Genomic DNA, 25,263 nt, shown 5'->3' with positions numbered 1-25,263 from the left:
ACTTCTGGTAATTTTTTCCCCCTTCCCCTTCATTCTTCTTCATTTACTCACTCTGACTCCCCTCCCCCATTACCTCTTCTCCTCATCTGCCTATCACCTCCCCTGGGTGCCCCCCCTCTCTCCCTTTCTCCCATGGTTCACTCTCCGCTCCTATCAGATTGCTTCCTCCCTAACCCTTTACCTTTCCCACCCACCTGGCTTCACTTATCACCTTTTGACTATCCTCCTTCCCTTTCACCATTCTGACGTCTTCCCCCTTCTTTTGTAGTCTTGATAAAGGGTTCAGCCTGAAACATCGATGTTTACTCATTTCCATAGATGCTGCCTGACCTGCTGAGTTCCTCCAGCATTTTGTGTGTGTTGCTTTGGATTTCAGAAAGTTGTTTTATCTCCAAAGTGAGAAAGTAATGCTTCATTGCTTAAAGCCATGGTCACGTCCGAACTGGACAACCGTACTTGATAGGGACACTGATGTACTGGGGAGAAGTATTGCCTTTGGGAAGGCACAGCACATACATGAGAATAATTCTATATCTTAACAGTTTAATTACTAGGACTGGTTGTATAAATTTGACTTGTATTACCTTGAATTTAGGAATTTTTAAACAGGAATACCTTTGTGTGGTTCATTGGGGCAGCAGGTTGGGGTAGGTAGCAGAACTGCTGCTTCACAGCTCTTCTGACCCCGTTTCTACCCGGATCTCTAGTGCTGAATGTGTCAGATTGCACGTTCTTCCTGTGGGTTTCCTCATATTCCTTTTGCCTACCAAAGATGTGTGATTGGAATGTTAATTTCTACTGTAAATTGCCCCTATTGTATAGGTGAGTGGTAAGATCTGTATTGAAATTGTGGGAGTGTGCAGAAAGCAATGTGGAATAAATGTAAACAGCTGATGGTAGACTGACTTGATGGGCCAAAGGGCTTGGTGTTGCTGTGAACTTTCATGGATTTCCCTTGCCAGGCTTTTATCAGGCCACACTTTGAAGGTTTAAGGACTGCTCACTCCCGGGATACCAGTTAAAAACAGAAGAACCTGAAGCAAACAGAAGGAAGGAAGAGGCATGAGAGAATGCGGATGCTGGAAATCTGGAGCAATATGCACATCTTCTGTCCTGATAGTCTGCAATGTGATGGCACCAACATGATTACTTTAACTTCTAATAACCAAACTGTTTTGTCCCTCTGCCCTTATGCCAGTTGTTCCTTTACCCATCTCTTTCCCCTTTTCCATCCCTGGCCTGCCCATCACCTACAGCTTTCTCCCTCTGGTTACCCACCCCTGTAGTCCATGGCTCACTGTCCTCGCCTATCAGATTCCTTTCTCTTCAGCCCTTCACCTCTTCCTCCTATCATGTCTCAGCTTCTGACATAATTTCTACTCTTCCCTCACCCTCCACTTGCCTACCTTCTCTATACCTATCACCTGCCACTTGGGCTCATTCCCCTCCACCACTTCTTTATTCTGGCGTCTGCTCTTTCCAGCCCTGATGTAGAGTCTTGGTCCAAAATACTGACTATTTATTTCTCTCCATAGATGCTGCTTGACATGCTGCGTTTCTCTGGCGTTTTGTGTGTTTCTGAAGGAAATAGCAAACTGTTGCGGGGAAGCTAATGTCCGCAGTTTGGGTTAAGACTCTGCATCAGGACTAAGAGTGGTGAGGGAAGGTACCAGGTATAGAGGAGAGGCAAAGGGCTGGTAAGTGGGTGGATGAGATGGGGCGGGAATGAAGAAAAGTTTTCTAGCAGTATGTGGTTTGAAATTGGAAATTATTGTACTGAATGTAATCTATATCCAGTAGCCTTAAAGGAATTAGAAATGCTTGAAGGCAAAGAAAAATATCTTTTGAGCCTGGGAGCTGTCAAATGTAAATTCCATTCATCTGTAAAGAAATAGTGGAGATTCATTTAGTTTGAAAATTCTTTCCAAATAGGATTGTCTCTAAAGGCATGGGAATCTCACGTCCAGATGGTGTCATTGGGAAGTGTCGAATGATTGTTCACCAAAGGGATAAAAAGAATGAACCCAACCCTCAGAGGTAATTTGCCTTTTATTAACATATTAAGAATGGAATTATTCAGAAACTTTATTTCTGGATGGTGGAGTGAATATATCTGGAATGAAAAATTGAATAAATATTTCAGGCCTTTCAGAGTCTTAAGTTTTATTTCTCTCCATAGAAATGATCTGACCTGTGGAATATTTCCAGCATTTTTCTGATATTTCTTGTCCTTTTTTTTTTTTGTTTATGAATCACACTTGGTATTTTAAGAGTCTGACACCTTGTATTCCCTGCCATCCTTTCTGTTCCAAACCCTTTATCACAGGCTCTATTGTCCTCCCTTTCTCTTGAATATTTGGAAAAAAAAATCATACCTAAACCTAGAGATGCTGCCTGGCCTGCTGCATTCACCAGCAACTTTGATGTGTGATACCGAAACCATTTCCTTTTTAAAGACTCCCATTTATGTTATAATGTTTTTGTCTCCCCTAGAGTGAGAGACACTGAAAAGTGAGCTTATAGTTGTATATAGAATCATGACGGCCATATATAGTCAGCCTTTCTCTAAGGGGAGGAGAGTCTAATACTAGATGGCATGGGTTGAGGTGAGAGGCGGAAGAGTTAATAGGAATTTGAGGGGCACATTTAGCCACACAGAGGGCAATGAATATAGAAATGAGCTGCCAGAGGTTGTGGTAGAGAATTACAATTACAATGTTTAAAAGGCATTTGATGGGTGCATTAATGGGAATGGTTTAGATCAGGGGTTCCCAAACTGGGGTCTACAGACCCCTTGTTTAATGGTATTGGTCCATGCATAAAAATGGTTGGGAACCCTGGTTTAGAGCAGGGTGGGCCAAATGCAGGCAAATGGGTCTAACTTAAGTAGTAGGCATTTTGGTCAGCGTGGGTGAGCTTGGTTTAAAAAAAAATAAAAGCTTGCAACTTGCAAAATAGCTTGTACTGATTCAGTGAATAAAAGACTCTGCAACAGGTTTAAGTACATATGAATGACTGGAATAAATACTGTGATCATTGCTGTTCACGGGTTATACATCCGACTCATGGATATAATCAAGTTTGGAGGTGAGGAAGATGGGCAGAGCAGATGCGGAGTGGCTGAGAGGAAGTGCGAGGGCAAGCACATGGTAAATGGAGTATCACGTGGGTTGAGGTTTGTGCATGTGAAGTCATCCACTTTGGTAGGATGAATAGAAATCCCGGGAAAGTTTTAAATGCTGAGGGCGTGAAAGGTGTTTAGAGTTTCCTGACTATTAACGTGTAGGTTCAGCAGTGGTGAGAAAGGCAAGGGGGTATGTTTATTGCAAGACAATTCAACTACAAACAAAGGGATATTGTGCTTTGATGATGTGGAGCCCTGGTCTAGTCTGCATCTGCAAGGCTGTGTAAAGCTACAGTGGTTAAATTAGAAGCACAGCAAAGGTTTACATGTTTGTCCAGTGAGGCATTAAACAGATTGATGCTCACTTGACTTTAGGATAAAATGAAGTGAGCTCAACAAAATGTACAAAGATGTTCTGGGACTTTGTTTGGAGAAAAACAAGGATATTTGTTTTCCTAGCAGGGTAATCTCATAATCTCAAAATTTTGGGAACACAGAGGAGCAGAACACATTTCCCCTGTAGGCACAGCACAGTGACACAGCAGTTCATGTTGCACCATACAGCGGCCGTGACTTGGCCTTGGATGGTATCTGTGAAGGATTTGCATATTCTCCCTTTGGCTGCAGGAGTTTTCCCCAAGTGCTACAGTGATATTCCACACTTAGCTTAATGGCTTCGGTACATAGAGCTGTCCAGCACAGGTGACATCTGTGCTAACTATGATGCCATTTTAAACTAATAACATCTGCCTGCATGAAACCTACATCTCCCTGTCCCCTTTATTGCCTGCCTAAATGTTGCTATTGTATCGGCTTCCACCACATTCTTCCAGGAGAACGCTTTTGACCACAGGGCCATCAGGCAGTGGTTGGTACGTAGTGTCCTGCAGGCACTGCAGGAAAAGGACGTGATGGACACAGTGGGGTGGTTCCCTGAGCAGACCATCCAGTTCATCTGGCAAAATGCCTCATCGCCAGATCTCACCAACAGGCACCAAGACCTCGCATGGCTGGCGGTGAGAGGGGCCCTCCCAGTCAGAGCCCTCCTGTACACCCGGAACGTCGTCTCTGCACTTCACTGCCCACGGGAGGACTGCAGTGAGGAGGAGTCTGTGACCCACCTCTTTGCAGACTGTCAGTTCGCAAAGAGGATGTGGAGGAGGATGGACGGGCTAGTGTCACGTTTCATCCCCAGCAGCTGCGTAACAGAGGACTCTCTGGTCTACGGGCTGTTCCCGGGGATGCACACGGAGACCAACATCCGGTGCTGCTGGCAGATCATCAACTCGGTGAAAGACGCTCTTTGGTTGGCCCGAAACTTGATGATCTACCAGAACATGGGGATGTCTGTGGGAGAATGCTGCCGACCGGCACATTCTCACCTGCAGGAGTACGTGCTGAGGGACGCACTGAAACTCGGTGCAGCCACCGCAAGGGCCCGGTGGGGAAGGACCACGATATAGGTTTCTCCACCAGTGGGAGGGGTCAGGTGGCGGGGAGTACGCCCCTCAACAATGATGTGGTAAGGTGAACAACTGGAGCGCCACAAAGGTGGCCATAAGTACGGATATGTACTGACTATAATGGGAACGTATGTAAAGGAAATGGTGTATATAATTATATTTTTGAATAAAGTATATTTTGAAATATATAAAAAAAATCGGCTTCCACCACTTACCCTGGCAGTGCGTTCTTGGCACCTACTCCACTTTCTTTCGGGGAGGAAGAACTTCATAAATCTCCATCAAGCCTTAAAGCTAGTCCTCCAGTGTTTGACAGTTACATTGATTATTTACCCTACCCATGCACCTCAGGACATAGATTTTTACTGGGTCGCCCCTTAGCCTCCAATACAATCTACAGTGGTGCTAGGAAGTTTGTGAACACTGTAGAATTTTCTCTATTTCTGCATAAATATGACCTAAAATGTCTTCAGATTTTCATGTGTCCTAAAACTAGATAAAGGGAACCCAATTAAATAAATAACACATTGTACTTGTTCATTTATTTATTCAGAAAAATGATCTAATATTACATGTATTTGTTGGGATCCTGGATCCCACTGAATCCCATACGCCTGCCTTCTCACAATATCCTTTCATGCCATGACCGATCAGGAAACTATCAACTTCTGCCTTAAATATATGCACAGATTTGGCCTCCACCGCAGATTCACCACTCTTTGGATAAAAAAAAAAATTCTCCTTACCTCTGTTCTAAAAGGTCACCCCTCAATTTTGAGGCTGTGCCCACTAGTTCTGGATCACATCCACCTTATATAGTTCTTTCAACATTCAGTAGGTATCAGTGAGATCCCCCTGCATTCTTCTAAATTCCAGTGAGTGCAGGCCCAAAGCTGCCAAATACTCCTCATATGTTAACCCCTTCATTCCCAGAATCATCCTCATGAACCTCCTCTGGACTCTCTCCAATGACAACACATCGTGAGTTCTGGGGCCCAAAACTGTTGACAGTACTCCAAGTGCAGCCTGACTGGTGTTTTAAAGCTTCAGCATTAGATTATGAGGATACTCAGTCCTCGTTTATTGTTATTTAGAAATGCATGCATTAAAAAATTATACAATGTTCCTCTGGTATGATGTCACAGAAACACAAGACAGACGAAGACTAACACTGATAAAAACCACTTAATGATACCATATAGTTACAACAGTGCAAAGCAATACCGTAATTTGATAAGAGCAGACCATGGGCACGGTAAAAAAAAAAGTCTCTAAGTCCCTATAGCCCCAACATCTCACGCAGACAGTAGAAGGAAGAAACTCTCCCTGCCATGAGTTTCCAGCGCCGCAGACTTGCCAATGCAGCATTCTGGAAGCACCCGACTACAGTCCAACTCTGAGTCCGTCCGAAAAGTTCGAGCCTCCGACCAGCCCTCTGACACCAAGCATAATCTCTGCCGAGCGCTTCGACCCCGGCCACCAAGCAACAGGCAAAGCCGAAGATTCGGGGCCTTCCCCTCCAGAGATTCCAGATAGCCGCGGCAGTGAAGCAGGCATTTCAGAAGTTTCACCAGATGTTCCTCCGTGCTCTCACGTCTGCCTCCATCAAATCAGAATTGTGCACGGCCTCCTACTTGACAGATTACAGATATTCACTGGAGAGGCTGCGTCGCGCTGCCATCTTCTCCGTCTCCTTTTTATCTCCTTGCTTTTATATTCGATTCCCCTTGAACTAAATGCCAAAATTGCACTTGCCACCTGTACCACAGACTCAATCTGTAAATTAACCACCTGGGAGTCTTGCACAAGGATTCCCAAGTCCCACCTGCATCTCTGATGTTTGAACCTTCTCCCCATTTAGATAATAGTCCACACCAGAATGCATTATCATACATTTCCCAGTACTGTATTCCATCTGCCAATTTTTTGCTCATGTTTCCAATTTGTCTAACTCCTGCTGCAATCACATTGCTTCCTCAGCACTACCTACCCCTCCACCTATCTTCGTATCATCCACAAACTTTGCTACAAAGCCATCAATTCCATTTTCTAAATCATTGACAAACAATATGAAAAATGGCGGTCCCAATACTGACCCCTGAGATAAACCACTAGTCACTAGCAGCCAAACAGAAAAGGCCCCTTTATTGCCACTCATTGCCTCCTGCCTGTCAGTCATTCAGTCATTCCTCTATCTATGCTTTTCTGTAATACCATAGGATTTTATCTTGTTAAGCAGCCTTGTGTGTAGCACCTTATCAACTACCTTCTGAAAATCCAAGTAAATGACATCCTCTCACTCTCCTTTGTTCATCCTGCTTGTTGGGTCCTGAAGGAACTCTTTAACAGATTTGAAGGACAAGATTTCCTTTGACAGAAGCCGTGCTGACTTTAACTTATTTTATCATTAGTCTCCATGTACCCCGAAACCTCATCCTTAATAATAGTGTAGCCCACTGTTAAGCCTCAGGCTTGCTCAGCTCGCTTTCGCTTAGGGGGAGCAGCCTTCGGCCCTGCCAAACTGAGTAATCAAGTTTGTGTGGATGCTGTGTGATGTACCCCACCCCACCAAATAACAGACAGTACACCATATGCGATTAAATAATTACACTTAATAAGTATTTCTTGGAACTATGTAATTAATAGAGATACAATGTAAAAGAAGAATAAAAGGCGCCAGACTTATCAAAGTTCAACCACTTCGTGCACAACCGTTGGAGCTCAATTAACGGAGTCTTCTCTCCACCGTTTGATCCCCTCCGACCTCCTCGACCCGCCGCCTGGGACCAACCACGGTGGTCGACCAGAGCGCGTCCAGCACGTCCTTCCTCTTCGGTTCTCCTCCCGAAAAGCCCTGGACCTCGGACTCCTCCATAGGTCCGATCCTCACCCAGCTTACAGCATCGCGTCTCCTCTCTCTGTCCCCATCGCGCCTTCTGCCCAAAGCACTCGAAAACAATAGCTTGCAGGCACACAAAAAAAATAACATCTATCCCAATTGGTTAGCAAATGAATACAATTCTCATTATCAGTAATTATAACTCAAACAAGGTGCTAGAGAGAGAACCACTGTCTCAGCAGTTAACATCACAGAGAAGCCATTTTATTAGCCTTAGCAGTTACATAAAAGAAATCCCTTACACTGCCCCCCCGCCACCAAATTTAGTCATGTCCTCATGACTTCTAAATAACTCGCCAACCCTTCCTGCAGACACAAAACCCAATCCAGATACAAACAGTGACATTGCTCCCCAAACAGTAGACCTTACGCCCTGTTCCTCAGGCGCTACATAGGCCAACCTATCTGGGAGTTTCCTAATCCTCCGAGACCTCCATACCCCCTCACCTAAACCCTTCAGGTTCGAACACTGCCAGGGATACCTCAGGTCTGCTTGCCAACTCCTCTCTCAATCTCTCACTCATGCCCCCACTGCAACTCAGAACCCCCTGTCCTGTGTCCGAGGCCCCGTTTCTTTTCCTTCAGGGTCCTGCTGTAACCCAGGCTGCCCACAGATAACCCTGACTCAGTGGGAGAAGGGCCAAGAGTCTCTTCCTCAATCAAGGGGAAGTTAGCGAAAAGGAGCATGTACCACACATCCAGCACATCATCCTTCAAATCCGTATTCTTCCCCATTTCCTCGATCAGCAGCTGCTGTTTGATTTTCTCCAAACTGAAGCGCTTAGCCTGGGCTGCCTCTGCAGCCTCTTCAGCATCCTGCAATCAAGACGTCAGCTTCTTTCTGGACTCCTCCAACTCTCGCCCCAGTCTCAGCAATTCTGACTCGCGCTTCGTGTCCATCTCCATCTGGGACGCAATTACACCACCAGCTTCTTCCAATCTGTTCTGGATCGATGTCTTGAGTTTCTGCTGATCCTTTCGAAGGTTGGTCATTGTTTGGTCTCTCTGGATTAATTCATCAGTAAATGACCGCGGTTTCAGCTCGGAATTCTGTTTCCCCGTTTCCACTTTGACGAGCGTGAACTCCAATTTTTCAATGGTTGTCCCAAGATTGCAACATTCAGTCTCCAGCCTGCATTTCTGAGCATTCAGTTCAGTGGTGCAAATCTCCTCTCTTAGCCAAACACTCAGGATCTGTGTCCTTCTCCAGACCTGGCACTTGGCCAAAGAAAGTTTTACTTTGTGAATTCTTTGTCGCCAGGGCTCCGGCACTTGCCTCGCATCATAGTCCCCCAAGGCGAATCCAAAGCCTAGGTGATCATCCACAGACACCAAAACTCCAAACACCTCCACATCCCCCATGGTCTTCCCCATGCCCCGCGGGAAGGTTGCAAGGGTTCCGGATATGCCCTGTGGCATCTTTTTGGACCAGAAGAATCCTAGGGGACCTGTAACGGCTGTCTTCTCCTTGTCGGCCTCACTCATCGGAATCTGACAACATCCAGTCCTCAGATCCAACACATTGATCCACGTCGCACCATTCAGACAGACCATCGCGTCTTCGGCCCTCAGGGTCGTATTCTGATCAATGACGGTGCGCCTGTTCAGAGTCCTATAATCCACACACACGCTGCCTATGTCTTCCACGGCTGCAGGGGCCAGTCGCCGCGACCTCTCTCTCACTGAGGTGTCTTCAGCAGTCAACTCCCCTCCCTCATATTTCAGAGCGTCCACTAAGAGGGTCTCACCCTCCGATACTACCCCCCTGCCGGGCCGTACCACCATCGGCTCTCATTTAAATTCATTACCGGCCCAATGCTACTACACACGTCCTCACAAGCAGCTCGAAACACTGGGTGCACAGACAATGTCCCCAAACATCTCTCACCCGCCTCCTCCTGGCAGGCCCCCATGCGCCTCCTCACCAGCGGCGTGTTGGTCCTCTCCAGAACGGAAAAGCTGCCCGTCTCAACAGTATCCGGACACATCAGCGTTAATGATTCACGACCCTCTGACACCCACACATTGATCTCCAAGAACTCCAGTTTCACGGACCAATAACCGTCGTCTGGATAATCACTGGCACTGGTACCACAAATCTCCAGTGCCTTAATGTTGTCATGGGTAAGTGCTTCAGAAACCGGTTGTAAAACGAACTGTACAGCAACTTGACCTGCGCCCCAGTGTCGAGGATAGCTTTAGCATAGCTTCCATTCTATCCGTAACGACACCCGAGGGCATGGTCCCTCTAAGCCCTCAGAAATAGGGTCTTTTTCTTCCTGGAGTTCCTTGGTACATTGCTGGGAACGTGTTCCCCGGAGACCCCAAGCCATTCCCCCACTGGGCCTCCATTACGTTTCCTCTGTGATCAGCTGAACAACTGAGGGAGGGGCTGATCCCCTTAACTGATACCCCTGACACCGCAAGCAATTTATCTGCCCTCTAGCCAGAGAAGATACCCTGAAAACTTTCCACCGATCTCCTGACACAGGTATAGAAAGCCCCCCAGGGGCTGCATTTTACTTCCATTCGAACCAAATGCATTTTCCCCCCTTTCAGATAACTGGTAGCTGTCACTACGGGGTAATTGAACCTGACAGTTCGGACAACATCAACAGCCCGCCTGCTCAAACTTCCAACCAATCCCTGCCGCTTTCCCTCAGCCAAGCACTGCCACTCATCTAACAACTCAGAGATCCGCTCCGCCCACGTCTTGTACGCCTCCGCCCCTTTAGGGGTGGACATTATTCCAAAAACCAGGTGGAGCCTGCCAGAGCTGGAACATTTATTCGCAGTCACTACCTACGAATCAGACCACTCTTTCCTCTCTCTCCTAACAGTATGGACAGCCCATGGTCCCGCCTCACCTGGGGCACCAATAGATGCTGGCAGTCCCACCACCCAACACACATGCTGTAATAACTAGCAATTCCACAGAGGTACACCAGCATTCCACCCCCGCAGCATGCATAATTTAAACAGGGCGATCACAAGCTTCCACAGAATCCAAACCCAGACGATGGCCCCCTGGTAAGCTTCAGGCTCGTTCAGCTCACTTCTGTCTAAGGGGAGCAGCCTTCAGCCCCGCCAAACTGGGTAGTCAAGTTTGTGTAGATGCTGTGTGATGTATCCCACCCCGCCAAATAACAGACAGTACACTATGCGATTAAATGATTACACTTTATAAGTATTTCTTGGAACTGTGTAATTAATAGAGATACAATATAAAAGAGAAGTAAAAGGCGCCAGACTTATCAAAGTTCAACCACTTCGTGCACAACCGTTGGAGCTCAATTAATGGAGTCTGCTTTCCACCATTTGATCCACTCCGACCTTCTCGACCCGCCGCCTGGGACCAACCATGGTGATCAACCAGAGCGCGTCCAGCACGTCCTTCCTCTTTGGTTCTTCTCCCGAAAAGCCCTGGGCCTCGGACTCCCTCATGGGTATGATCCTCACCCAGCTTACAGTATCGCGTCTCCTCTCTCTGACCCCATCGCGCCTTCTGCCCAAAGCCCACAAAAACAATAGCTTACAGACACACAAGAAAGAAAAACAGCTATCCCAATTGGTTAGCAAATGAATACAATTCTCGTTATCAGTAATTATAACCCAAACAAGCTGCCAGAGAGAGAACCACTGTCTCAGCAGTTAACATCACAGAGAAGCCATTTTATTCTAACATAACAAAGAAGCCATTTTATTAGTCTTAGCAGTTACATAAAAGAAGAAACCCCTTACAATAGACTCCAACACTTTCCCAACCACTGAGGTTAGGCTAACTGGCCTATAATTTCTTTGCTTTTGCCTTCCTCTCTTTTTAAAGAGTGGAGTGACGTTTGCAATCTTCCAGTCCCCTGGGACCATGCCAGAATTGGGTGATTCTTAAAAGATCATGACCAATACATCTATTACCTCTTCAGCAATCTCTCTCAGGACTCTGGGATGTGACTCTGGCCCATGTGACTTCTCCACCTTAAGACCTTTCAGTTTGCCTTGTACTTCTTCCTTTGTAATAGCAATGCCACTTACTCCCGTTCCCTGACACTTAATGACCTCTGGCACACTTCTAGTGTCTTCCACAGTGAAGACTGATGCAAAGTACTCAATAAGTTCATCCGTGATTTCATTGTCCCCCATTACTACCTCACCAGCATCATTTTCCAGTGGTCCAATATCAACTCTCACCTCCCTTTTACTGTTTATGTAACTGAAAAAAACTTCTTGTATCCTTCTTTATAGTATTGGCTAGTTTGCCCTCATATTTCATCTTTTCCCTTATAGCTTTTTTAGTTGCCTTTTGTTGGATTTTAAAAGCTTCCCAATCATCCAACTTCTCACTCATTTTTGCTACTTTATACACCCTTTCCTTGGCTTTTGTGCAGTCCTTAATTTTCCTTGTTCGCCACGGTTGCCTACCACTGCCATTTGACAACCTCTGTGGGATATATCTGTCCTGCGCCTTGTGACCTATTCCCAGAAACTTCAGCCATCTGCTCTGCCGTCATCCCCGCCATTATTCTCCTCCAATCCACCTGGGCAAGCTCCTCTCTCGTGACTCAGTAATTCCCTTTATTCCATTGTGATACTGACATATGTGAGTTGTGCTTCTCCTTCTTAAATTACAGTATGAATTCAATCATATTATTATCTTTTGCCTGTAAAGGTTCCTTTGCATTAAACTCCCTAATAAGATCTGGGTTATTACACAACACCAAACCTAAGATAGTCTTTCCCCTAGTAGGTTCAGCATTCCAATCAATGAGATGAGATTGGAGGTATGGGTTGTAGAGGTGCACTCCCTACCCTATATATATAAAAAAAAGTCACACAGTCAGGTTACTGACAGAGCCTGCTCTTCTCAAGAAAGATTTGTTTATGTGCTTCATGCCTTGATCAAAACAACTTTTAGAGGACTCTAGAAGAAGAACTGCAGAGATGGATCAAGCTGGAAAAGGCTATTAAAGCATTTCTAAAGACTTGAGTGTTCATCAGTCCATGTAAAGAGAAATTTTCTACAAATTGAGGAAACTCGGTACTGTTGCTACTCTCCCTAGGAGTGGACGTCCTGTAAAGATCATACCAAGAGCACAATGTGTAATGCTGAAAGAGGTGGAAAAGAACCCAAGGGTAACAGCAAAAAACCTGCAGAAATCCCTTAGAGCTTGCTAAAATCTCTGTTCATGTGTAAAATCTCTGTTCATCTCTGTTCACTATAAGATAAACACTGAACAAGAATGGTGTTCGTGGAAGGACACCATGGAGGAAACCACTATTCTCCAAAAAAAAACACATTGCTGCTTGCCTCATGTATGCAAAGGACCACCTGGATGTTCTACAGCTTTTCTGGGACATGTGTTCTGTGGACAGATGAGACAATAGTGGAACTTCTTGCAGAAATGCACGCTGTTATGTTTCATCTCAACTGTGAAGCCTGGTGGAAGGAGCATCATGGTTTGCTGCCTCAGGGCCTGGACAGCTTGTAATCATTGAGGGAACAATGTATCAAGGAAAGCTGGGAAAAATTTTATCAGACATTTTACAGGAGAACATCAGGGTAGCAGTCTGATCACCTGAAATTTAATAAAAGTTGGATAATGCATCGACAATGATCCAAAAAACGAGTAAGTCAACAACAGAATGGATTAAAAAGAAAATTTGTGGTTTGGAATGGCTGAGTCGTAGTCCTGTGCTTATTCCTGTAGAAATGTTATGGAAGGACCTGAAACAAGCAGTTCATGCAAGGAGGCCCACCAACATCCCAGAGTTGAAGCAGTCTTGTAAGGAGGAATAGCCTAAAATTCCTCCAAGCCAATGTGCAGGACTGATCAACAGTTACTGGAAACAGTTGGAGCCTATTGCTGTACAAGGGGGTCACACCAGTTTCTGAAAGCAAAAGTTCACATACTTTTTCCAACAAATACATGTAATATTGGATCACTTTTCTCAATAAATAAATGAACAAGTATCATGTTTTTTGGGTATTTAATTGGATTCTCTTTATCTAGTTTTAGGACTTGTTTGAAGATCTGATCACATTCTAGGTCATATTTATGCAGAAACAGAGAAAATTCTACTGGATTCACAAACTTTCTAGCACCACTGTAGGTTTGTCCAAGCCTTCTGAGAGCTAACACTCAAATCCAGCTGACCCCCTGTTGAACCTCTTCTGCACCCACTCCAAAATGTCTGTCCTAACTAACATGACGAGCAGAACTGCACATAATACTCTAAATGTCACTTAACTGAAGTTTTGTACAGCTGTAACATGGCTTCCCTACTTAATACCCTGACGGATTGAAGATAAGCGTTCCTCACACCTTTTTTACCACTTCAGGGAACTATAGACTTGTACCCCAAGATCCTTCTGTACATCAATGTCGCTAAGAGTTCTGCCATTTACTGTGTAATTTCATTTTACATTTGACCTCTCAAAGTGCAACACCTTCCCTTGTCTGAATTAAACAATTTTCTGCCGATATTTGCAGCTGATCTCTATCCTGCTGAATCTTTCTTTACTCTCCACAACTCCACCAATTTTTCTGTCACCTGCAAACTAACTGGAAGATGCGCATGTGCCGGTCGTGCATGCAGCCTGTTACAGTTGCTCCATTTAGTTTCTTACTTTTTAAACTTATTAACTTAGGTTATTTGTTGTATTTTTTTCTCATGGTAACATGTTGAAGCTGCACCCTCTCTAACATGCTGGTGGAGAGAGTTTTACTTGTTTTTTTAGCACTGGAAATAGTTATATTCGGGCACGTCTCATTGGCGTGGCAGCTGGATGGCCGCGTTGTTTATTCCAGGGACCAGCTGATTGCATTCATGCTGGCCGGTTTAGCGAACAGAGCAGCGGACATCCCGGCTGAAATCTGGAGGAAAACACACAGAGGATGCAGAGGGGGATCAAAAAGACGAGGGAAGAGAACCGGTTCGAGACAACAGAGGCTTATGGAGAAGAGAAGTTCTAAGCCATGTCTCCCCTCTCATCATGGGAAATGTGAGATCGCTGGGGAATAAAATGGACGAATTGACGGCGCTTGTCAGGAGTCAGAGAACATTTCGGGAGAGCTGTGTCATGTGTTTTACTGAAACGTGGCTGCACGAGGACATACCCAATCAAAGTGTTTCCATCGAGGGCTTCCAGACCGAGCTGACCGGAATTGCACTGAGAGCGGTAAGCGTAAAGGAGGGGGACTTGCAGTTCTGGTAAACAACAGATGGTGCAATCCTGGGCATATTACGATCAAGGAACGTGTTTGTAGCCCGGATATTGAACTTTTTTGCTGTTGGACTCTGGCCATATCATTTGCCGAGGGAAATCTCGCATGCAGTTGTAGTTGTTGTGTACATCCCTCCCTCTGCCAACCCAACATCAGCGTGTAACATCATAGCCAGATTACAAACCCAGCACCTGAGTGCCCTTATTACCATCTTGGGTGACTTCAACCATGTTACCATGGCTAGAATACTGCCCAACTTCACGCAGTATGTGAGCTGTACAACCAGAGGGGAGAGGACTCTGGATCTGATGTACACTAACTTTAAGGATGCATACAGCTCCTCTCCCCTCCCCCCACTGGGAAGGTCAGATCACAACCTGGTGCATCTAAAACCCTGCTACGTGCCTCTGGTGAAGAGTAAACCTGCAACCTCGAGGACAGTGAGAAAATGGTCGGAAGAGGCTTATGAGGCGCTCCAGGGTTGTTTTGAGGTGACAGACTGGCAGGCACTCTGTGAGCCACATGGAGAGGATATTGATGGGCTCACAGAGTGCATCACTGATTACATCAACTTCTGTGTGGGCTGCAATGTTTCGACAAGCCATGGGTCACAAAGGACATTAAGGACATCCTGAACGCTAAAAGAAGGGCGTTTAGAGATGGAAACAGGGAGGAGCTGAGGGCAATACAGAGGGACCTGAAAGCCAGGATCAGGGAGGCTAAAGAAGCTTGAGTGGAAACTCCAGCAGAACAACATGAGAGAGGTCTGGAGTGGGATGAGGACCATCTCTGGGTTCCGGCAAACTAGCAACAGAAGAGCTGAAGGCAGTGTGGACAGGGCCAACGAACTTAACCTGTTCTTTAGCAGATTTGACATTGTGGCCCCTGCCCATCCCCAACATGAACCAGCTGTTGTCGGCCCCCAACCAACACATATTCCACTCTCCCCTCCCATCCCTCCTCACAGTCCCCCACTCTGCTTTCACGACATGACCCTTCCCCACATGAAACCACCACGGTGGACTTCACAGCTGAACAGGTGAAAAGTCAGCTGAAACGTCTCAACCCAAGCAAGGCTGCAGGACCGGATGGTGTCAGTACCAGAGTGCTCAAAGCCTGTGCCCTTCAGCTATGTGGAGTACTTTGCCATGTATTCAACCTGAGCCTGAGGCTCCGGAGGGCTCCTGTGCTGTGGAAGACGTCCTGCCTCGTCCCTGTGCCTAAAACACTGCGCCCCAGTGGCCTCAATGACTACAGACCAGTGGCATTGACCTCCCACATCGTGAAGACCCTGGAGAGACTTGTTCTGGAGCTGCTCCAGCCTATGGTCAGGCCACACTTAGATCCCCTCCAGTTCACCTACCAGCCCCGACTAGGAGTTGAGGATGCCATCGTCTACCTGCTGAACCGTGTCTACGCCCACCTGGACAAGCCAGCGAGCACTGTGAGGGTCATGTTTTTTGACTTCTCCAGTGCGTTCAGCACCATCCGCCCTGCTCTGCCGGGGGAGAAGCTAACGGCGATGCAGGTGGATGCTTCCCTGGTGTCATGGATTGTTGATTACCTGACTGGCAGACCACTGGACACTGTGTGTCCAACAAAGTGATCAGCAGCACTGGGGCTCCACAGGGGACTGTCTTGTCTCCCTTTCTCTTCGCCATTTACACCTCAGACTTCAACTACTGCACAGTCTTGTCATCTTCAGAAGTTTTCTGATGACCCTGCCATAGTTGGATGCATCAGCAAGGGAGATGAGGCTGAGTACAGGGCTACGGTAGGAAACTTTGTCACATGGTGTGAGCAGAATTATCTGCAGCTTAATGTGAAAAAGACTAAGGAGCTGGTGGTAGACCTGAGGAGTGCTAAGGTACCGGTGACCCCTGTTTCCATCCAGGGGGTCAGTGTGGACATGGTGGAGGATTACAAATACCTGGGGATACGAATTGACAATAAACTGGACTGGTCAAAGAACACTGAGGCTGTCTACAAGAAGGGTCAGAGTCATCTCTATTTCCTGAGGAGACTGAGGTCCTTTAACATCTGTCGGACGATGCTGAGGATGTTCTACGAGTCTGTGGTTTGCTGTTGTGTGCTGGGGCAGCAGGCTGAGGGTAGCAGACACCAACAGAATCAACAAACTCATTCGTAAGGCCAGTGATGTTGTGAGGATGGAACTGGACTCTCTGACGGTGGTGTCTGAAAAGAGGATACTGTCCAAGTTGCATGCCATCTTGGACAATGTCTGTCATCCACTACATAATGTACTGGTTGGGCACAGGAGTACATTCAGCCAGAGACTCATTCCACCGAGATGCAACACTGAGCATCATAGGAAGTCATTCCTGCCTGTGGCCATCAAACTTTACAACTCCTCCCTTGGAGGGTCAGACACCCTGAGCCAATAGGCTGGTCCTGGACTTATTTCCTGGCATAATTTACATATTTACATATTACTATTTAATTATTTATGGTGCAACTGTAACGAAAACCAGTTTCCCCCCGGGATCAATAAAGTATGACTATGAGCAACATCCAGGATGTTAGGGATAAATTTGTCCCGGTGAGGAAGATAAAGAATGGTAGGGTGAAGGAACCATGGGTGACAAGTGAGGTGGAAAATCTAGTCAGGTGGAAGAAGGCAGCATACACATGAGGTTTAGGAAGCAAGGATCAGATAGGTCTATTGAGGAATATAGGGAAGCCAGAAAGGAGCTTAAGAAGGGGCTGAGAGGAGCGAGAAGGGGGCATGAGAAGTCCTTGGCGAGTAGGGTAAAGGAAAACCCCAAGGCATACTTCAATAATGTGAAGAAAAAAAGGATGACAGGAGTGAAGGTATGGACTTCAGTAAGGCCTTTGACAAGGTCCCACATGGGAGGTTAGTTAAGAAAATTCAGTTGCTAGGTATACATGGAGAGGTGATAAATTGGATCAGACATTGGCTCAATGGAAGAAGCCAAAGAGTGGTAGTAGAGAATTGCTTCTCCGAGTGGAGGCCTGTGACTAGTGGTGTGCCACAGGGATCAGTGCTGGGTCCATTGTTATTTGTCATCTATATCAATGATCTGGATAATAATGTGGTAAATTGGATCAGCAAATTAGCTGATGATACAAAGATTGGAGGTGCAGTAGACAGCGAGGAAGGTTTTCAGAACCTGCAGTGGGACTTGGACCAGCTGGAAAAATGGGCTGAAAAATGGCAGATGGAGTTTAATGCAGACAAGTGTGAGGTATTGCACGTTGGAAGGACAAACCAAGGTAGAACATACAGGGTTAATGGTAAGGCACTGAGGAGTGCAGTGGAACAGAGGGATCTGGGAATACAGATACAAAATTCCCTAAAAGTGGCGTCACAGGTAGATAGGGTTGTAAAGAGAGCTTTTGGTACATTGGCCTTTATTAATTGAAGTATTGAGTATAAGAGCTGGAATGTTATGATGAGGTTGTATAAGGCATTGGTGAGGCCAAATCTGGAGTATTGTGTTCAGTTTTGGTCACCAAATTACAGGAAGGATACAAATAAGGTTGAAAGAGTGCAGAGAAGGTTTACAAGATTGTTGCCGGGACTTGAGAAACTCAGTTACAGAGAAAGGTTGAATAGGTTAGGACTTTATTCCCTGGAGCGTAGAAGAATGAAGGGAAATTTGATAGAGGTATATAAAATTATGATGGATATAGATAGAGTGAATGCAAGCAGGCTTTTTCCACGGAGGCAAGGGGAGAAAAAACCCAGAGGACATGGATTAAGGGTGAAGGGGGAAAAGTGTAAAGGGAACATTAATGGGGGCTTCTTCACACAGAGCGTGGTGGGAGTATGGAATGAGCTGCCAGACGAGGTGGTAAATGCGGGTTCTTTTTTAACGTTTAAGAATAAATTGGACAGATACATGGATGGGAGGTGTATGGAGGGATATGGTCCATGTGCAGGTCAGTGGGACTAGGCAGAAAATGGTTCGGCACAGCCAAGAAGGGCCAAAAGGCCTGTTTCTGTGCTGTAGTTTCTATGGTTCTATGACCGGTTAGAGATAAAGGTGGGAGGATGTGCCTGGAGGCTGTGGAAGTGAGCGAGGTCCTCAATGAATACTTCTCTTGGGTATTCACCAATGAGTAGGATCTTGATGATGGTGAGGACAATATGAGTGAGGTTGATGTTCTGGAGCATGTTGATATTAAGGGAGAGGAGGTGTTGGAGTTGTTAAAATACATTAGGACGGATAAGTCCCCGGGGCCTGACGGAATGTTCCCCAGGCTGCTCCATGAGGCGAGGGAAGAGATTGCTGAGCCTCTGGCTAGGATCTTTATGTCCTCATCCACAGGAATGGTACCGGAGGATTGGAGGGAGGCGAATGTTGTTCCCTTGTTCAAAAAAGGTAGTAAGGATAGTTCGGGTAATTATAGACCAGTGAGCCTTACGTCTGTGGTGGGAAAGCTGTTGGAAAAGATTCTTAGAGATAGGATCCGTGGGCATTTAGAGAATCATGGTCTGATCAGGGACAGTCAGCATGGCTTTGTGAAGTGCAGATCGTGTCTAACAAGCCTGATAGAGTTCTTTGAGGAGGTGACCAGGCATATAGATGAGGGTAGTGCAGTGGATGTGATCTATATGGATTTTAGTAAGACATTTGACAAGGTTCGACATGGTAGGCTTATTGAGAAAGTCAGAAGGCATGGGATCCAGGGAAGTTTGGCCAGGTGGATTCAGAATTGGCTTGCCTGCAGAAGGCAGAGGGTGGTGGTGGAGGGAGTACATTCAGATTGGAGGATTGTGACTAGTGGTGTCCCACAAGGATCTGTTCTGGGACCTCTACTTTTCATGATTTTTATTAACGACCTGGATGTGGGGGTGGAGGGGTGGGTTGGCAAGTTTGCAGACGACACAAAGGTTGGTGGTGTTGTAGATAGTGTGGAGGATTGTCGAAGATTGCAGAGAGACATTGATAGGATGCAGAAGTGGGCTGAGAAGTGGCAGATGGAGTTCAACCCAGAGAAGTGTGAGGTGGTACACTTTGGAAGGACAAACTCCAAGGCAGAGTACAAAGTAACATGTCCACAGATCCCTGAAAGTTGCCTCACATGTAGATAGGGTAGTTAAGAAAGCTTATGGGGTGTTAGCTTTCATAAGTCGAGGGATAGAGTTTAAGAGTCGCAATGTAATGATGTAGCTGTATAAAACTCTGGTTAGGCCACAATTGGAGTACTGTGTCCAGTTCTGGTTGCTTCACTATAGGAAGGATGTGGAAGCATTGGAAAAGGTACAGAGGAGGTTTACTAGGACGCTGCCTGGTTTAGAGAGTATGCATTATGATCAGAGATTAAGGGAGCTAGGGCTTTACTCTTTGAAGAGAAGGAGGATGAGAGGAGACATGATAGAGGTGTACAAGATAATAAGACGAATAGATAGAGTGGATAGCCAGCACCTCTTCCCCAGGGCACCACTGCTCAATACAAGAGGACATGGCTTTAAGGTAAGGGGTGGGAAGTTCAAGGGGGATATTAAAGGAAGATTTTTTACTCAGAGTGGTTGGTGCGTGGAATACACTGCCTGAGTCAGTGGTGGAGGCAGATACACTAGTGAAGTTTAAGAGACTGGTATATGGAGGAATTTAAGGTGGGGGGTTATATGGGAGGCAGGGTTTGATGGTCGGCACAACATTGTGGGCCAAAGGGTCTGTAATGTGCCGTACTATTCTATGTTTATGTTCTAAATTTAAAAAATAACAATTCCAGATACTGGAAACCTAACTAATCAGGCTACCTCCATTTTCATCCATGTCACTCCTTATATCTATCACAAATGACAGATCCTAGCATTGATCCTTGCAGAACACCACTCCACTACTACTCTCTCTTTTCTATGGTCAAGTTGGTTTTGTATCCTATTTACCATGGATCCCATGTTCCTTGGTCTTTTGAATTAGCCTACCATGGGGATCTTTTTGAAAGTTTTGCTAAAATACGCTTGTACAGCATCCATTACCCTACAGTCAACATTCATCACTTCTCAAAACAATTTAATCATGTTGGTAAGGCATGCCATGCCCCACACAAAGCCATGCTGACAGTAAGTAATAAGTCTGTGCTTTTCTGGATGAGACTAGATCTTGTGCCCAAGAACCTTCTTAAATAATTTGCCTATCACTGATATAAGGCTCGCAAGGCTAGAATTTCCTGGTTTGCCCCTAATGCCCTTCTTAAATAAGTGAAGAGTATTGCCCACTCTGCAGCCCTCTAGGAACTTGCTTTGGCTAAAGAAGATACAAAGACGCCTGGCTTTGTGAACTTCCATTCCGAATGCTGTTTGCTTGCTTTTATTGTTTGCGTGATTCTTTTCTCTCAGTTTGGATGCTCTTCTTTTGTTTTTAATGAGTTTCTTTGTTTCGTGGCTGCCTGTAAGGAGATGAATCTCAAGGTTGTATGAAGTATACTTTGATAATAAATATACTTCGAACAGATCTGTCAAGTCTTTCTCAGTAACCTGGGTTCAACGGCAGCAGGCCATGGATTTGTTCACTGTAATGATCTTCAAAAGCCGCAAAACCGCCATCACTTTGATGTTGACATGCCCTCGCTGAGTGACAGGGGAATCTGTGGAAATGGGCTGAAATGGGCTATGTCATTAGAGCATAGGAAGTCTTAATATAGTGACTCTCCTCAAAAGAGTTGTAGGGGATCAGGCATTCAAGGCAGAATTTGATTTTGTTAAAAGAATTGAGAGACACGGAGTTGGCTTAGGAACATCACACTGAGCTGAGTCACACTGCTTTTCATGATGAGCAGAATGGCCTAGAACACATTTTATTTGTTATGTTTTTATGCTGTTTGTACATTTCTATCTAATCCTCTAGGCCTCCTCGCTTTTAATTTTTGAATTAATTTCTCATTATGCCTTCAATGTTTCCCTTCTATTTCGTGAGGTTGCATTTGTTCCTAATTTTCTATTCCATTAACTTGATTACAGTTTCCTTAATCTCTTGGAAAATTCTTCATTGTTGACCAAAACTACCTATTTTTGTGTTGTTGACAAATTTCAAGATCTGTGCAAATTCACAAATTGTATGCTGACCTAATCATTTGCCAAGCATTAAAGTACCATATTGATGCTTTTGCAGCTTTTCTCCAATACAAGCAACTTTGTTTTGTGTGACTTAGCTACATTTTTCCACAATATGCTAGATATTTTAAAATAAACCATTACAAAATAATGTAATACTTCTTTGTAAAAAGAAAGACAATACACAAAACCAGAAAGATTATTTGTCTTTTACCAAGAAAGGCAATCCTTCATCTATCTTTGTATTATTGGTTATCCGTCTGATGACAGAGGACATGATCGCCTATGTCTTTCGACATGATGATAAAGGAAGAAAAAAGACTTTTACATTTAAGAAATATAAATAAAAAGCTCTAGTCCTAATTGTCAATAACTTGCTAATATGTTGTTCTGAAAATTTTGTTTCCAGGTTTGACAGAATTGCACGTACGAGGCAGACAATGCATAGTGATGGTTTAAATTCACTCAAATATAAAGTGCTAGAAATCAAGAAGTATCCATTATACACCTTCATCGATGTGGATATTGGTGGTCCTGGAAGGCCGCCTTCCTGAGTGTAACAAAAAATGAAGAACTTCTTGAAACACAGTCAACTAAATCACTGACTTTTTAAGATTTGAATTTTGTTTTATACCTTATGTGCCTTATTCAGTTGCATTTATATGCTGCTTATCCTTCTTGCCTGTTGCTGAAGTCACTGTGGTTCCTATGCCTTAATTATGGGGATTTGATAATATTAAATACATATTTTTAAAGTTAGTGTCTAGTAAACCTAAAAAGCTTACTTGACAAAGAAATGCCTACATGCAAAAATATTTTTGTTACATTTTCTTAACCAGGTTTGTCATTTTATTTCCATGTCTACATTTTACTTTTGGACCCTCAGGAATTCTCTAACGTTTAATAAATGTCCAAATAAATTCTTTTTCCTCAATCATTTGTTTCTAATTAACACATTTCTGTTCTTTTTGTGAATTGCTTCAAAAGCATTGCTAATTTATTTGTAATATTGCTGCCTGTAGAAATGTGATACCTGAAATGTGATATTTACCTGCTCAAACCAAGCTGTTGTTTCTTGTTGGAAGATTTGGGATGGGAGAGTTGATTCTCTTCTGGGAGAGTTGATTCTCTTCTGACAGTAACATTTGTTCAACTTTAAGCTTGAAAGTTATACTCCACAGGCATTTGGTTATCTGTACTGAGTCCAATTGTGAAGATGGCTTCAACACTGGGAAGAATATTCAAAGAACCAAATACCAAGTTGGATTACTATTATTTTTAATTGTTCTTGTGAGATGAGCAGTACAGTCAAGTTCCTGTTTATAGTCCACTTCCTCATTGTGAAAGTTGTGATGATTTCCTTGAAACATCTTGGTATTGGTTGAATGTTGACCCGATTATGCTTAAAGTGGAGGTTTTGGTTTTTGGGTGATTTTCACCTTGTGTTGGACAGGCTGCTTTGTATCAAGTGGCAAATGGATACTGTATGCACTGTTGAACAACGTGCATGCACTGCACATCCATTGGCTTGGTGTCTTCAATAGAACCTGAAGCTTTCTTAAAATTGTTACCACTTTTGCCTAGGACGACTACAGTTGAGATGTTTAAAAAGCTGCATTGAAAATCCCTTGTACTTGGACTGATTCTCATCCAAATTTGTAAAGAGTGGAGGATTTTAAAGAAGGTAACTTCTGGCTCTTTGACGTCCATCCTGGAAAAGAGCATGGAACCATGTTTGAGATCCTCAGTCCAACATTAAACTCTTGCCAAAGCAGCATTAAGGGAGTTGCTCGAATTTATGGCATTAATAAGAAAGGCCGTAGCTGTGCTTTGGCATCACTGAAAACAGCTTCTTGCTTGGTGACACTCTTGCTGGAAGGTTTTCTCTTTTGTACACAAGTATTGCTTGTTTCTTTGTAAAATGCCTTTGACTCTTCTGTCATCTCCTTGTCATTCACAGTTGGTGTAATTTATAAAGGAAGCTTGATATTTTTCATTCTCCATTTGGTATATACCTCATCTCACCTCACACAATTCTTTTATCTCTTTTTGGGATTGCTACAGGCTCTGGTTTGATCTTTCTGGATGCTTTAAGTCTTTTGTTTAACCACTTAAACCCAACATTTCTGATTTGGAAAATCTGGCAAAGACAAATGTTGTAACTTTGTGGTAAACTGTGGTTGTGAGATAACTGTTACCCTGGAAACCTATTCTGAGATGGAGTCATGCAGTTTTAACAATTATTTGCTGAAATGGTTAGCCAGAACTTTGCAGTTTGTTGGTTCTCTTTCTTTGGATTATGTCTGGGTTCTTAGACTTTTTCTATCACAGTTACCAAAATTACAACTGCCTTGAATTGCACAAAGCATAAAGCAGAAAGGGGGTCATGATGGCCCATGAATCCTCAGAGGGAAGTCCTTGTAGGATGTGCCACTAACTCAATACATTTTCTTTCATTAGTCGCAGGGATTCAAATTGACAATATGTAGGGGAGGCCTTGGCCTGTAATGTCTCGTGTGTTTAATCCAAAACTGATCCAGTGCCCTACAGTCTTTGATTCAAATATTACCACTTAAAAAATCTGCTAACTGGCAAGATTTCTGTCCTGCAGTAAACCTGTTTCTGCTAAAATCTCGTAGACTCCCTCAATAAGTAGCATGCTCAAGACAAATGATTGTTTAAAGTCAGCTACTCGGCTGCATCCCTACCTCATTCTGTGTACTGTGTAAATTACCCTTCAAATTTGATTGTTCAACTTCTTCCAAATTCCAGCAATTAATTTTAGAAAGTATGGAAGTTGGGCAAGCCTGACAAAACTAAGATTGGGGATGTGAAACTAAAATGCCATAAGATATGAAAGGCAGAGTACATCATGCAGAGCCTTGAGTTATCTGCCTCATCCAATAAGGTCATGACTGCTCTGATGCCCTGCTCTCCATTCCGATGTCCTGATCAATGGTTATAAGGATATGTATCACTATGGCCCAGAACCATCCCAGATGTAAACACCAATGACTTTATATTGACAATTCTATAGGAGAGAGAGCTCCTATCCTAAAACTCCAAAGACGCCTTAATGGGGGGGAAAGCTTCTTCCTGACAATCTTAAGCAGTTAACCTCACATGCTGAGCTTCTTTTCTCTAATTCTATTGTACTGACCAGGGCAAACAAGCCTCCCATATCTACCCTGAAGCCTCGTGAGACGATTACGATCAAATTCATATGTGTAGATTAGCAAGCATTTTGAAGTAGACATGTAGCGTGACCCAGGACGGTTGGTGTGTTGCAAGTACTTGCCTCTGGAGTGGTGAACAGACATCGCTTGATGATGCAGAGTGAAAATCAGACTGCATCTGACATGAAGTTATCCTTGTCCTCATAAAACCAGATAAACACATCAAAATGTGTTGGCCTGAGAGATCTTTATTGGCTGCAAATGAAGAAACATGTAAAAACTTATACATTGCTGCTGGTTTCCACTTTAATTATGTGAATTTGCAGTTTT

The 25,263-nt window shown here is 44.4% G+C and overlaps 1 protein-coding gene across 1 annotated transcript in view; it reads left to right on the top strand.

The window, feature by feature from the left end:
* Positions 1 to 22,677, top strand: part of b4galt1l (DP-Gal:betaGlcNAc beta 1,4- galactosyltransferase, polypeptide 1, like) — a 76,090-nt gene extending 53,413 nt beyond the window's left edge. Inside the window, exons 5-6 of the mRNA XM_072281892.1 lie at positions 1,933 to 2,037; positions 22,167 to 22,677. Of these exons, the coding sequence (XP_072137993.1) occupies positions 1,933 to 2,037; positions 22,167 to 22,311 (250 nt within the window). The 3' untranslated portion in view covers positions 22,312 to 22,677. The remainder of the gene's footprint in view (positions 1 to 1,932; positions 2,038 to 22,166) is intronic.
* Positions 22,678 to 25,263: the final 2,586 nt, after the last annotated feature.

Source organism: Mobula birostris, chromosome 17 (assembly GCF_030028105.1).
Source record: "Mobula birostris isolate sMobBir1 chromosome 17, sMobBir1.hap1, whole genome shotgun sequence".
NCBI lineage: Eukaryota > Metazoa > Chordata > Chondrichthyes > Myliobatiformes > Myliobatidae > Mobula > Mobula birostris.
Note: the sequence above shows the minus strand (reverse complement) of the source record. Positions and strands in the feature narration are given on the sequence as shown.